Source organism: Apaloderma vittatum, unplaced genomic scaffold (assembly GCF_000703405.1).
Source record: "Apaloderma vittatum isolate BGI_N311 unplaced genomic scaffold, ASM70340v1 scaffold730, whole genome shotgun sequence".
NCBI lineage: Eukaryota > Metazoa > Chordata > Aves > Trogoniformes > Trogonidae > Apaloderma > Apaloderma vittatum.
This window is the reverse complement of record NW_009692652.1, coordinates 40,112-55,600: the sequence shown is the minus strand read 5'-3', so window position 1 is coordinate 55,600 and position 15,489 is coordinate 40,112. Positions and strand designations below refer to the sequence as shown.

The 15,489-nt window shown below is 40.0% G+C and overlaps 2 protein-coding genes across 2 annotated transcripts in view; one reads left to right on the top strand and one right to left on the bottom strand.

Moving 5' to 3' along the window:
• Positions 1 to 58: 58 nt before the first annotated feature.
• On the top strand, positions 59 to 2,994 carry LOC104276605 (calpain-2 catalytic subunit-like; the record flags this gene model as incomplete). The annotated part of the gene is made up of 4 exons (XM_009873353.1): positions 59 to 123; positions 1,204 to 1,272; positions 1,834 to 1,912; positions 2,861 to 2,994. Coding segments are annotated over 4 exons (347 nt in total), but the record flags the coding sequence as incomplete, so codon positions are not given.
• A 3,210-nt stretch (positions 2,995 to 6,204) lies between these two features.
• The window catches only part of TP53BP2 (tumor protein p53 binding protein 2), a 29,666-nt gene continuing 20,381 nt past the window's right edge, over positions 6,205 to 15,489 (bottom strand). The window contains exons 13-17 of the mRNA XM_009872248.1: positions 14,292 to 14,429; positions 13,567 to 13,700; positions 12,386 to 12,552; positions 9,225 to 9,424; positions 6,205 to 6,445 (exon numbers count right to left, since the gene is read on the bottom strand). Of these exons, the coding sequence (XP_009870550.1) occupies positions 6,404 to 6,445; positions 9,225 to 9,424; positions 12,386 to 12,552; positions 13,567 to 13,700; positions 14,292 to 14,429 (681 nt within the window). The 3' untranslated portion in view covers positions 6,205 to 6,403. The remainder of the gene's footprint in view (positions 6,446 to 9,224; positions 9,425 to 12,385; positions 12,553 to 13,566; positions 13,701 to 14,291; positions 14,430 to 15,489) is intronic.

Sequence of the window (15,489 nt, the reverse complement as noted above, 5' to 3'; positions counted from 1 at the left end):
CATTCCGTGACTCTGCATGATTCTGTGAATAACCCTGTATTTCGCTCTTTCTTTACAGGCCAAGATATTAAATCTGATGGCTTTAGTATCGAGACGTGCAAAATAATGGTTGACCTGTTAGATGTATCCTTTAAGGCTTACCTAGATGATACTCTTCTGCCTGTGCCTTTGCAGTGGTGGGTCCATACTGATCTACTAGGGACTCCTGCGCTAGAGAAGCTGGTTTTACCCGTTTCCCCTGAATAAAAATGGTAGCCCTTGCTGTTACTGCTGACCATGGCTCTTGCATTCTCCCAGGCAGCGGGGAAAATCCATTATCAGGCAGGACAATCTGATTTGAAGTCCTCCCAGCTCTTGCGTGTTCTGGTTTAACTGGGGAAAAAGTGATGTTTGTGTGGGGAAAAGGCACCAGGCTTTCAGCATGGGGCAGATCACCTTGTTTGTAGAGTTTGAATGTGCACATCTGGGTGCACATCACTGCTCACTTTTATGGCTGGAGCTGGTAAGGGCATCATAAAGCCATGAGGACTTAGCAAATAGGAAATGAAGGAAACAAATACAGGAAGCAGAAAGATGCTGGATTTTAAGGAGCTTTTACTCCTAAGAAAAAGGGCAGAAGTGTAGGACAAATTCTAAGAATAGCTGTGCTCGGCTTCTCTGTGCAGTGGGAGTTTAATTGCACAGCTCGAAAAAGGGAAAACTACTAAAAACAATGATGCTCTGCTATAATTTGGTGTAAAGAACAGCAGTCTGTAGGGACTCCTTAGCAGGTTTTGGGAGCGATGCCATGACCAGATTCTTTTATTAGCTGTTTGTGCAAGAATTTAAGTCCTCCAAATAGCAGGCTTGGTTGTTTCCTGTTTATAATCCAGACTTAGGATTCATGCTCCTGTAACTGCAGGTGTTGAACCAGCTACACAGAAGAAAATGGCAACATCCCAGCTGTTTTATACATGTAATGAAAAGATAAGAGAGCTTCCAAACGAGGAGCAGAGAGAGCTTGTGAACTGCTCACAGTTTAGTGAATTTTAGAAAGACATCTTAGACAACAGTTCTGTGTTCAACGGGATGAGTCCTTCAGAAAGGACTTGCATTCTTAATTGCGATATTTTTAAGTCACAGCTGCCCATGTAAGATAACCCAGCACAGGGAGGAGAAAACCCTTTTCCTTCTCTCCAGAAAGATTACCTTAACACGAAGAAGAATGATGGGAGTGGTAAACTGGGACTGAAGGAGTTCCACACCCTCTGGACAAAGATTCAGAAATACCAGGTAAGGTGACCTTTCTGCGGGAGAATGTGCAATCGAATGTAGAGGTGGCTGGAGGCTGTTCTGCCTCGCACGACATGTGCAGTGACACTTCCCAAAGCAGGGACTCTCACTTCAGCTCATAATGCATCAGTCCTCCAGGTTTTGTCCCTTGGGAGTCCAGGGCTATGACTGCTTGTCCTTCAGGTGCTCGGGTGAAGGAGAGGCTGCCTCTTCCTGCCTTACCCTCAGAAAGGTTTCTGGATTAACTCACTCATGTTTAGCTTTCCCACTTAACAAGTTTGGTTTCAGTCTTGCCGTTTTGGTAGTGATAGTGCCATTTTGCTTGGGTGTTCAAGGAATCTTCCAGAGTCTTCGTTTGCTCTGGCTGCTGTATTAGAACAACTTACTTTCCAGAGCAGCTTTGAGATGAACTCTGAGATAAGTACTCAGTCCTCCAGACCAACGTTGCAAGCATTCCTAAGTGGCGTGCAGGCTGCATTTCAAAATGTTTGATTTCTCACAAAAGCCAAAACATGCTCTGAATTATTGACAAGTTTTGACTTTAGATTTTGTGTCCTGCAGAAAATTTACAGGGAAATTGATGTCGATCGATCCGGTACCATGAATTCCTATGAGATGAGGAGGGCACTGGAAACAGCAGGTATTTATATTGATCTGTTAGGATTATATCAGTTTCAAGCTGGGTTGGTTGATGCTCACTAGGTCTCCTGTACATCACTTGTACACTGAAAAACCCAGTGTTCTCAGATCTGAAAGGCCTGTGTTTAATCTAGACGCTCAGCCTGGGCTTTTGTCTTTGAGTAGACGTGTCTTGCCACGCAGGCACACTAAAAACATCCTAAAGGAGTAACAGGTCTGCTGTTATTTTCTTTGGTGACCAGCTTTTAGAGAAGCACAAATAACTGCAACAATCTGGTCTTGTAACAGCATACTGTTGTCTTTCAGCGAGTCTCTCTGGGTATACCTAAGTTTGGCATAAACTGGTAAAAAGGGGATACTGTGACATAGAGAATGGAAGTGGCTTGACCAAGGGGTGATGCTCACAAGAGTGTTAAAAGAAGGGTCAGTTTGCTGTTGCAACCACTGAAAAGCAAATCTGAGTTTCAACAGTAAGGGAGGTATCACAAAGCCATATGGCCCCATATTAACTTACTGATCTTCTGCACTTGGGCTCTCTGGAACTTCCCCCTCCAGTCACCATGTAAGATGAGGCAGCAGTTCTTTTTGTCCCAAAGTTCAGATGCTCCTTGGAAACAGAGACCCGTTTACCCACAGAAAGCTACCACTTCATCTCAGGTCTCAGTGGGCTGTGTCTGGCAGCGGCATCATCACCCAGGGAAGGACCATGAGCTGGAGCAATTGGTCGTGTGCCCTGGGAAACCGGAGTAAAGGTGTGGGAGCATACGCAGCAGGAAGAACAAGCGTGGCCATGTCACAGCTCCAAATCACTCCAAGTACAGAAGATGTTGTTGGGAGTTTTCAAAATGGCATAAATACTCTTAAAATTTGAGAATTTTACCGAAGAAAGTTGTTTGGAGCTTTTTGCATTTTTTTAATCTTTTTTAAATCTTTGACATTGTGCTTTTAGGGTTCAAACTCAACTGCCAGTTACATCAAATCATTGTGGCTCGTTTTGCTGATGAAGACCTCATCATTGACTTTGACAACTTTGTCCGGTGTTTGATTCGTCTGGAAACCTTGTTCAGTGAGTACCTGGCTTAGCAACCAGATGAACGCTGTTGCTTTGTGTTTTCAAGTCCAGGCTAATTTATTCAGAAGCCTTTGTACTGGAACCAAAGCAACTTCAAAGCTGAGCTATAAATCTGGAAACCCAGTCTGTGCATTCCTCTTTTAGGCCAGGCTGATGAGCTGGAGCCAGACAGTCTTCCATGCAAACAACTAAATATTGAATTTTTTATTTTTATTTTTTTTTAAGCAATCTAAACACTTAGAGGTATAGTATTAATCTTATGGACTGAACCACTAAAAATGCTCAGTCTCATTCTTGCACATGAACACGCAGTGACTTTTAGAGTGGTCCTTTCTGGTTTGAGGTGTAGACCATTGTCATAAATTTTAGAATCCAGAACTAAATTCTTTTTTGCTCCTGAAGCACCAGGAAGGGGAAAGCTTTCCAATTAGTTCCTATATTCACCCTTGTCTGTCATTTCTTTGTTACCACAGAAATGTTTAGAAAACTGGATACTGAGAAAACTGGAACAATAGAATTGAACCTCATTAATGTAAGTTCATTTAGGTTTAAACATCTCTTGTCTTCTTTTTTGGGGGGGGGGAGGGAGGGGTTAACCGTAGACACTGTCCTGCTCCTTTGTGACTGATTTTGGCTGATGTATTCACATACATGTGTATTTGTAAGCAGTCTTAAGAAAGGTTACCCTTTTTTAACATGTACCTACATCATGTTGTATTCTCTGACAAACAGGCCAGGCTCCTTGCAGGTGATGCCACTTGTCCCTGGCTGGCAGTAATTCCGGCTGATATGTACGCAGGCTTCTTCCCTGCCTTTTCTGTCCACAGCAAGGTACAATGCAGGTGCAGTAGTGACTCCTGGTACTGACCACATCTGCTGCTTTCTGCTCCATGTATGCCCTGTAGAAAGGACTAAGTTAGGAGAAAACCACCCTCCTACACACGTTCAGCCTGCTTATTACCTGAACGTAACTTATTGCTGGACCTACATGAGGACTGTGCGAATCATCCCAGGACTCTTCTGACTTATATGAGATATAAATTTAAATCATTCAGGAAAGATCCTAAAATTACTTCTGTAACAATAGAATTTCTTCCTCATGCTAGAAATGGGAACATATATACTTGCTGCTGGTATTTTTACTAAACTTACCCTTGGGCCATCTTCCTCTCTCTCGTTATAGTGGCTGTGCTTTACTGTCATTTGAGTCACTGACATCAGCTTGAGAGACCTCAAAAAGAACAAGATCAGGTGAAGATAAGCAAGCAAACATACAAGTAATATCTGAACGTGAATGTGCCTTAACTTATGCATGGCAAATTTTGCACACAGTTACACGAAAGCAAGCATTCTGCTTCAACAACAGGAAGAGTCTGCAACCTCATTATTTTTCATGGGCCTGGCAGGCGTTATCTGCCACTATATATCCTCTGTACAAAAGCTTTGATTTAGTATAAATCCTCAGTTCAACTTTTGAAAATACTGCTTTGCTAATATCTTTGTATTTAAGGTGTTTTACATGACTTCTGGAAGAAAGCTCATTATAGCCTGACAGTCTGGTTTTATAAGCACTTTTTGAATAACAGCTCCATTCCATCTGGCATTATAGCTGAAACTAGAAAAGGGATGGTATTGCATGTCTCTGAATACAGGTATTTAGGGAGTATCTGCTTTCTGTCAAGAGCCAGCAGTATTCTGGTTAAGTATTCATTGAAGAATTTGACTGACAAGTACACGTTGGACCAACCTGAAGGACAAATCTTTCATTCTTGACCATTGATGTGCCTGTATAGCAGGAGGCTGTTGGCAACCAGACTCTCCCTGGGCTTTCTCTTGGAAATCTTGATTTCCTGTACCTTATTTATCTTCCTTTGAAATACAAGAAAGCATTTAAATAAAAACAGTGGAAATAAAGTTTGCAAGTCTTACTTCTTCTGCAAACAAGCATGTTTTTTCTTAGAGACAGTTCATCATAAAGCATATGCAGAGCTTTCCTCACTAGAAACAGAGTACATTGTGCTTTAAAAGGGAAGGAGAGCACTCTGGAGCTGACTAGGCACTGACAAACACTCTGGCTGTATGTCAGGTAGACGTATCAGACTATCTCGCTTTTCATTATCTGATACTTTGAAAGACTCATGCTTGAAAAACTAAAGGTTTTCAAGAAAGGTACCCAATCTCTTAAAATCATGATGCAAACATGAGCAGGTTGCTGCTTCCAAGCCTTCTTACTCCAGCTGACTTAATTCCTCGGGTGGACAAACTTGTCTCCTCCTTCCTACAAACAATTTCTTATATTTATGGGCATCTTTTAAGAGTGCAGGAAAGCCTGAGCCTCAAGGGTGAGGCATTTCATAAATAGCCTTAAGGAAACATTTGATCCTCTCTATTACTATTCGTTATCAAACGATCATTCCCAAATAGATAAAAAGGATAGTTCCACAGGAAAGGCTTTATTTGGAAAATACTTGTACCAGGTTTTCTTTCTAAGTATGTCCCTTACTATTTAAGGTTAACAAAAGCTAACAGATTCAACTCAATTTTAAATGCAGAAAGACCATCTTGAACAAATGGGGGAGGAAAGTTTCAATTTAATACAGAAAAGTAGGTGAATGCTGATGCAATGGAGAACAGCGGTGTATCTTTCTGATAACATCTTCAGATGATCTAATAAAAACTTGACACTAAAATACCCAGACTTAAGGAGAGACAAAAGTTTAATGGTAATACAGTCAAGTAAAAACAAGTGAGTTGTCAAGGACTACAGAAAGTTTCTACACTTAGTTTTCAAAGTACAAAATACAATAAATACATGAGGCTCTTTGTAAAAAGAGGAATCTAAAACTACATTTTCTGTTACAGCACATAATATTTTGAATACATGAAATTCCTAAGATGCTACAGCATTTTTAAAAGTTATTGCTTAATGGACCAGTCATGTGGTTGTCACTGTTCAGACGTACTTCAGTTACCTTCTTTAATAAACGTTCTGCTTCCAGCAATAAGCATTTGGGTGCTATGCACGTACTTTAAATTTCTCTCATCTGGAAAAAGGCAAAGACAAAGCCAAGTTGTCTATTTCGTGACAATTCCTTCAATGGTAAATTGAAAAGGTCCTTGTATTTGATGCAGAAAAACATGTTTGAAGAAATCAGAGTGGGTACTTGGGACACAGTGGCTTTCTCAAACAAAAGACAGCAGAATTTCACTTGCTTGTAAGCATTATTTCCTCCTGTAGAATGCCCTCATCCATTTGCTAATGCATCGATCCTTCATTTGTTTTCAAAGCACATTCTTCATAGCTTTCAAATTACATTGTCATTGAAATAAGTCTCATGATATTGGAAACAACACAAAATGGACTTTTTTTTTGTAAGTCATCCATTATTAGGACTTCAGGAATCTGGCTTCTGTACTATTTCATGCCAAGCTTCTTTGTCTAGGTTTAATCCTTGGATACAGCTGAGGGTAAAACAGAAATGAAATTTAAAATTTTAGTGCTTTAAAAGGTTATATTTTTAAGGGAAGAAAAAAAAAAGGAAAAAAAGGAAAATGAAAAACCTACCCCCCCTTTGCTGTTACGATTATAATGTAATCCCTAGTAGCAAAAGCATGGTTATAAAAAAAAAACACTCAGAGCACTAACAAATACAAATATAGCATTCTTCGGCAAGCTTAAAAATATACTAACCATGTCAGTACAAAAGGAAGGTATTGAAGAGCACATAATTCAGTACCTTCGGCTCTACCGAGATGGGCTTGCTAGGAACAACATGTGGCTTTGTAAGTCGAGAGACTTTTGTGTTCAGTGAACTATAGGATTTTTCCCTGTTTTAAAAATGGAAGTAAAGAGGTAGTAAAGTCTGTTTCGTTTTTTTCTCCATCTCTGACTCTCAGCCTTTACACACCTGTAGCTTTGGACAAGATGAGAACATCTGGCTGCCTAAGAACGGTGGTAACTGTAGGAGCTGTGCTTTAGGCAGTGGATAGTGGGTTCCCAGTAAAATTCATTTAACTGCCTGGCAGTAAATCAGGAGCTGCCAAGCTGTGGCCCTGGAGCTATGTGCTGTTCTCACGTTCTGGCTGCGCATGCAGTGGTACAGAGGCTGCTTCGGCCTCAGCTGCAGGGTGACGACTGATGGGACACAGCTCAGCACAGCCGGGGTGCTTGGCAAACTCTTGGCTCCCACTTGCAAATGGATTCTGGAACAGTTACCATTCTGCAAAGCAGGGCTATTGGCATATAAAAATAGAAGGGTCCACATCACACAGGAAAAAGACAAATCCTCCTTGCTCTAAAGAGCAATGCACGTCTACATTATATCTTAGATTTTTCAGCTGAAGCTCTCTTTAGAGATGCCCTCTTCTCTCTTCAACCAGACTCTGGCTTTCTTTTTCATAGTCAGCTATTGACTAAGAGAAGACCAACAACTGTCTCAGCCTGCTACAATTTCACCACTAGCAGAGGTGAAGTCAGTCAGTTATAGGAGCATAACACCTGACAGTGTTCAAAAGATTTTGTTTGGTATTAAGAAGTCAATATTGTGACAGTATTATCTTATTTGTATTCAGGTTTAGAGCTCTCACACAGCTTAAGGAGGCAGTGAGTCACTAAGAAGGGTAGAGTACTGATGCAGATAATTTCATCCTTGTTTTTATCCAGAGCATCTAACTGCAAAATGATAAAGCAGCTGCAATAAAAATACAACTTAATGTAAGAATCTATTAAACCACCAAACATTTTCCTCTGTGCTGAACATCTTAGCCTAGATTTCAACTGCTATATTAAGAGTCCAGTAATTGCTTTTGAGAATAACCACAGAGTGCTTTAGTAGCAGTACTAGATCGACTGAACAGACACAAAAGTGTAACAGTTAATACTGGGCTTGGGCAGTTTTCCCCAAAGGTTCTGTTTCGATTCCGTTGTGCTTCAAAGGGTAAGTTGTGATCTCCAGTCTAAGCTGTGGTGCTTTTTGACTTTTTATTACAGAAGCACAGATGTTTTGTATGTTCTTACACACCTGTGCTCAGGCTGAGCTTATGAAAAAAAAGTAGCACAGGCATTATTCATCCCAGGGCACGAACTAAAAATAGGAAAAAACCCCACCCCAAATAGACAGCGGCTGCCATTTCTGACCTTATTGTGCAGGGCTGATGGCTGCCCTCAACTTAGAAATGTTTACATTTGGAGAGGAAAACAACTGACCAGAAGTACTATGTTAGGAAGAATCTGACAGGTAGGCCTGACCTGGAAGTGATACAGAAAACTGATTTTGCATTAGAAACTGTCACTCTGCAAAAATCTAACCAGTTTAAGAGTAAGGATTATCTGCATGAGGAAGGAGGTTCAGCCTCTTTCAAGCATCATACAATCAGCTAAAATTCACAGCAGTTAATCTTTAGTATTGGCAGAACCTCTTATCTCCAGCAGCAGGGCAACTGGAAATGTAGAAAAAAAAGCTTAATGGAGTTTTTATACATGTGTCCATCTGCTACAGTTTTCTACCAACTCAGCCATGAGGTGGAACATGGGAACATAATTGAAAGTATTGATTATTTGTACACAGTTGTTCTTAATAAAAGAGACAGTAGAGATGGTGATGAGGAAAGGAGAGGGCATTCATTTAAGGCCTTTGCCAAATAAAGGCAGATACTTGCTCTCTCCTATGTTCCTTAAGTAATATTTAACCATGTCAGTGTGATCTCTTTTCCAACCCTAAAAATAAAACATAACCACAGAATTTTGCAGTGTTTGTCTTAAAACTCTCTGTGAAGCCATCATAAGTTGCACTGTGTACACCCAGACAGGGAAGGACTCATGAACTCATTCTTCATACAAATTTCAGTTCTTAAGGCCCTTTGTGCCAGCATCTCACTATCTCAGAGGGGAAATCCAGTTCTGCCACACGTTCAACAAAACCTTATGCACGTATGTTCAGATAAAAGGTTTTTTCTCCTCTAAGATGGTGAAACAAGGTTAGTATTAGAACTTGCTGTGTATAAGTAAGGTGGTGATACATGTTATTCTTTTACGCACTCATAATCCCTGTTAAATATCTAAACAGAGGTGGTAACCCACTCTGCCAAGTTACTCAACTCTCCAAATGAATAAATGGAGAAGGTCAACTCCTTCCTCTTGACTTTTGAAATTCCACATATCCTAGATGCATGAAAATAACGCAGTGTGTAGTCCACATAGTGGGCAGAGGGAGTTTTGACTCTGGGAATACCAAGGACTCACCCCTAGCAGGTTGCGGGGAACGTAGCCTTCCTTGTCATTCAGCCGTGCCCACCACCACTCAATTTCATCTTCATCTTCCCGGCGCAGGATTGTCATGCAGTCTCCCTCTTTCATCGAGAGCTCATCGTCATTCTGAGCCTCGTAATCCCAGAGTCCGTAAATCACTCCTTTGTTCATTATCCCCATTTTCTCCTGGACTCCTGCAACATTAAAGACACAGGGCAGCTTAGTAAAAAAGGTTTAAACAAAAAAAACCCCAAAACATCCCACCACCTTGTTGTCACCAGCCTACTGAAAGTCAGTCCTGGAGCAGGTGTCACTGCAAATTTAGCCCTTGCACATGGCAGAGACATTCCTTCCTTACACATGTGCAAAAAATACAAGGTAAATATGGAGAGGACTGCTGACTGATTAAAGGTTAGATTTTTGTCCTGTTATTCTCACTTCCTACACTTAAGTGATGAGCACAAAATATTTGTTTGCACTTTGAGTAGTCACTTTCTGTCAAGGGGAGAGAGCAACACTTGCTTATGTTGACCACCACTGACGTTTTGACACCTAACTGTGTCACTTTCAGAACTTTAAAATGAATTGCATTTCAGACCTACACGTGAAAGACTGGCCTGCTACACACCAGCTGCTTTCAGTTAACTCAAACACTTTTATCTCAGCAGTTCTTAATTTCTGCCACCATTTTAATTTATTTTTAAACACCGACTTCAGAAACACCATTCTGTTAGATTGTTTCTGGACCAAAGTGGAGTATGTGCACACTCCTTGCAAATGTTATTTAGAACTTGCTCATTTTACAGCTGTAGCCAAAGCTGAAATACTACTCCTCAGTTTCTGAGCAGCAAACTGGAAAAGGTATCTTAATCTACTCGTATGCAAAACCTTCTCTTTGGTAATTATTAGATTTTAAAATACTGTACCCTACTGGTTTTTTGTTTGGTGTTGGTATTGCCAGGATCAAAGAGTATATTCCACACTATCACAAAACTTGTCATTTCCCTCTCCATCTCTTACCTATTACAACCTATTGTATAGGATTCCTACCTATGCCTGCTGCAGGAAGCAACTACTCAAATCAATTTCTTTATTTCTGCATGCTAGCTCATCATGTAAAATTAAATTACTTCCACTGCATGCTTAGTTCTGCTCCAAGAAACTCTTCCCTTGCTTTGCCTTTGGCATAATTAAAGGTTTGGCCAAAACCACCCACGTGGAAGGTGAGGCTGAGCAGACAAAAAAGATTCACACAAAGGATTTGGTCTTCTAAAAAAGCATTAACAGGTACACTGGGATAGCAGCACAAACATGCTCACTGAGAGTGCACAGGCACTCTTAAAAAGTGAAAAATTACATAATTAAGCAGCATTGAACTTTTCATTTACATCAATGAGAAAGGACTAGTGGTTTTATTTAAACCTGCCTGTACTTGTTAAAGATATTCAGTATTGTGCATCACTGACAACAGAAAGGGATTAGATGAATCAAAGAATTACACCAAGGTCTCTCACCTTACAAATAAGTTTACAGAGCCATTTTTTAATCTGTTCTGGAGCCATTTAATCTGTTCTGGAAACACACAGATACATATCTGCAAACTTCTTTTACAGGAAGAAGCAGGTTTAGCCAGTGAAATTAATTTCTTTCTTTATAGGCAATCAGAAACAGTCTTAGCAATACGATTAATTCCTAATAGAAAAATGCAGAAATTTGATAGCTGAAGAGCCAAGAAATACTTTAGTTTCAGCGGTTTCAATTTGGAAAAACTGGCAACAAGCCAAAAGTCTTACAGTCATTTCAAGTCCCATTCAAAAGTTTATCACAACACACACAAAAAAAAAGACCAAACCAAACAAAAAATAGAGTATAAAGTGAGATCACCAGATGGCAGGTCCAAAAAAAACCCCACAGACAAATACAATGTGTTTCTTCGTGCTGTATATAATGAAGCCATGGATTTCCTTCCTGCAGGATCTTGGGGTCTGCTTACCTGAATTTAAGAATTAGACAAATTCCCTGAAAGAAAAATCTCAAGACCTACTCAAAAGATACCATCTTAACTCCTATTAATGTCAAAACTAATAACAAATAGTGGACAAGTATTATTAATCTAGTCCTACAATCTTCCTTGGGCATTTGCTGTTGATAACCACCATTGGAGCCTGGATACAAAACTAAGTAGAATTTTGCTTAGGTCACAGGTTTTAACACTAGTTACATAGGCTCCCTCCTTTCATATGGAAAATTATACATTTGGCTCCAAGAAATATAGTTTTCAAGCTCAGTGAGGATAGCTGGACAGACTGTTTTGAAATATGCTGGCTGAGCAGCTTACAGAAACTCAGATTCGCATGTTCCACAGAAAAAAAGAGAGGCTCTATTATAGTTTTTTACATCATATTACATTGCTATTACTCTAACCTCTTAGAGATAGATAACACTCCAGCTGGGAGGTGCCATGAGGACATGAACTACATACAAAACATACAGAAAAGTAATTTAAAACCTCATTGACTAACACTCATCACACCCTAGGGGGATCTCATCCTCTCTGTTAAAAGATAGTTTCACTTCTACCAAGTGCAGAAACTGTAGTCTTGTTATTTGAATAAAATCTAAATTTAATATGGGATTTCTTTTTAAATGCAAAAGAAAAATGCCGGAAAGGAAGTCAAATCACCAGCCTTTGTTAGGACAGAAACTTGGCAATACCCTTCTCGGTTCTAACATGCATGTTAGGAAATATTCCTCATTTAAAATAGCAGGTAGCAGATAAGAACTGCCTACTGAGATAGCCATACCACTCTTCTGGTTTTATGTAAGAAAGTACTTACGTAGTTAAGATCCACCTAGTCATCACCTCACACTAATGTTTGTCGATGCCTACTTCAACTCATTTCAAGGCCTTTAACGTAGAGGAACATTGTTACCCAGATCTTGTCTACAGATTTGATATTATAAGGTGAGTCTCGGTGCTCCTCATTTTTTGACACAAAGCTGGCTAAAACCTTTCTCTTTCCAAGAGAGACTCGAGGCATGAGCACACAACCTAAGTGTGCAAAAACTTACCACTCCTCATCCAAAAAAAAACCATACCAAGAGGTGCCAGACGAGTCCCCCAGCACGCTCCAAACTCAGTTGTCAGCACCTACCATATAAAAACTGGGAGCACTGTGTGTAGCCTTCCTCCATCTCCTCACATTTGTCTGCAGCCGTCTGCATGTCACTGTAGGTCATTGCAAATACTGCTGCACCCGACTCCACCAGGAACTTGCACACCTGCACGTTATTGCAAGATGCTGCACAGTGTAATGGGGTCCTGTAAGCCAAAAAGAATAAAGATGACGACTTGTATTTTTATTTTAGCAGCACTTACAGCCTCCTAGGGGCAAGCCACTTCCATGTGCGACCTCCAGCAGTCAGTACCAAATCACTAAAGGCTCCCCACTGAAAGTGTTTAACCCAAAATGTCAAGAGCAGTTGTTTTTCCCAGATAACAGGAGATACTAAGAGCTGCTTAAGCCCTAAACGTAGGTTTCCATATGGGTCTCTGGTTATGCTACCTTCTCAGAATCCATTAACATTTTAAGAATATTCATTAAGAAAATAAAAAGATCAATATTAAAAAAAACACTCAGAAATCCTCCTGACATCATGCATTTTACAATCTAAATAATTACTCCAAGACCTGACTTGGTGACAAGTGCAGATAATTGGGACAAATAGGGAGGCTGAAGGCACAGCAAGCACCTTTATTCAGTCTTGAGCCTCAGATACTTTTGTTATGGGAAGAAATAACAGTAAAATCACTACCTCCTATCCTTCTGTAAATAAGCTCCCTAGATACCTTAAGAAAGGTTTGTAACCCATTATTAGCTAAAAGTCTAGTTTGTAGGTTGTGGTTTTCTGCTTTGTTTTGGTTTTAAGTTTTCTAAGCATCATCTGCAGAACTGAGGAGAGTTTGCGGGGCTGAATATTGCCTACAGCACGTGTAAGCTGCATCTCAGAGAGGAAACTGGAAATTTCATCAAACAGCTCATTAAGCTTAAGCTGTCTTTGTTATCTCAAAGAAAGAACAATTTTCCCGACAACTGGTATCGAACCTACGGGACCTCAGACATACATTTTTTTCATATAGGGAATGTTAATATAATTTGTGTGGTTTTCCTCTGTATATTCTCATGTGATGCCCCACAGAGAACTGCTGTTGCTCTACTATGGAAAAGTTGTTGTCAGCTCTACAGGAGCAAAATGAGGGATCTTCTGTAGATGCCTCCTAGCTCTAGCTCTCTTGTGAGAAACATCTGTGAGGTACCACCAAAGAAAGTCTTACCATCCATCACTATCTGCAGCGTTCACGTTCACTCCAAATTGCACCAGGAATTTCACAATTTCTGTGTGTCCAGCACACACAGCGTTGTGCAGTGCAGTTATCCCTTCGTCATTGGGCATGCTAGGATCTTCAACCTACTCAGCAAGAAAAGGAGCCATTTACATTCCGGTGAAGCTCTCAACAATAATCATCTCTTCACATATAAAAATGAGTTGTGCTATTGTGAAATACAATTTTAAGCCATACTTCTAGGAAGGGTTGAGCAACAGGCAAAAAACTACAGTAGCAATTGATGTTACAGGAAGGCTTGAATATAAGCTTGCAGCCTCCTTTTAATAGCGAGAGCCTGAAGTGGTTCAGAAAAATAGCATCCTGATAAGTTAGTAAAAGCATTTTTAACAAATTCCTATTTAACAGCAAGCAAAATTCACACGGATTTTGCTAATCAAATTACCTCATAACATTCCAGACAAGAGAAGAAACACCATAAGAAATGAGAAAAAAGTTGTCCTACAAATGTATAGCCTTGATGCTAAACACCCAGTGTGGATTTAACACACCTAAAATCAGTCTCCAAGTGGCCATGTACTGCAAGGACCATCTCCTCAAGGGCAGATCTGGGTTATGCACTATTATTTTAACTATCTTAGACCACAAAAGAAAGCTGTGACTTCCCAGTTTGAACAAGGATGGCTGTTCCTTCTCCTAAAAGTTAAGATTTGTACCTCATAGATTATTCTCTGCACGAGATCAAACTCTCCCTCCAAGGATGAATCCAGAAGCAACGCGAGGGGATTGAATTTCACTCTCATTCCATGCCCAATTCTCTCGGAGCCAGTTTTACGCAGGTTCGTCCTCTTCCCCTGTGAAAAGGTAACACAAGTTACAGACAATTTTTTCTTAGGAAGAACAAGAATACAGAATTGCTTATTTGGGAATGACATCAGAAATGACCAGCTAAGGCAGTGTTTAATATGTGATTTGGATTATTTTCTACCAGATCCCTAGCACATTACAAATATAGTAGTTTAGGCATATTATGAAAAATCTCTGCCTTTATCTCTATACAAGATCTAGAGATACTCAAAATACAAAAGTGACCTTGATCATACACATGGACAAAATAACAGAACTCCCCAAACCCGGAACACCAGGAAAGAAAATGTAATTTTTTCTTTTTAATTCAGACCATTTTAGTATTCTCTCTTAAAGCTGTTACACAAACTAAGCAGCACATTCCCTGAAGTATCTCACCTCTTGAACACCAATGCTAAGTTCCTAATACTTTCCCAAGTCTAGCAAAAGTTAGCAAGACCCTAAACAGTTACAGAAACTGGTTTTGGAAAGAATATAACAGTGTAAAAACGCTTTCAATGCTTCTGGTGATACTAGAAACTATTTCTATAGCCGAGTTTGTACTCTTTCCATCAGAGAATATGCACGCGGAGAATTAGCTCAGCGCTCGCCCCAGCTGGCTGTGCAGCAGCAACAAGCACTATTCATGAGGGTATGTAAACTTCTGACAGATGTCCAAGCAAAGATGAATAGAAATGAATCATGTTTTACAAGAGCAGACACGTGAAGATACAATATGTAAGAAGAGATTCCCAGAAAATTCTCTTTTGCCTGTTGATTTATACATAATATCAAAACTACAGGCTTTTTAAAGAAAGAGCCTGTCAGCAAAACCCCACTATTTAAATATGAAATCAAGAAGTTGGGCCGGTTTCTTCTCATCATTGCAGAATTCTTACAAAATCAACTAGAAATGAGCTCTTACAATCCAGGAAATCCTAACCTCAAGTTTCCTTGTAAAAGGGAGCAAGAACAAAGCCTTTAAAGTACGAAAACAAGCAATGACTATTTCGCGCAGAAATTAAAAGGTTAAAAAGCACATTTAAAGCTTTTAACTCCTCTGCACTG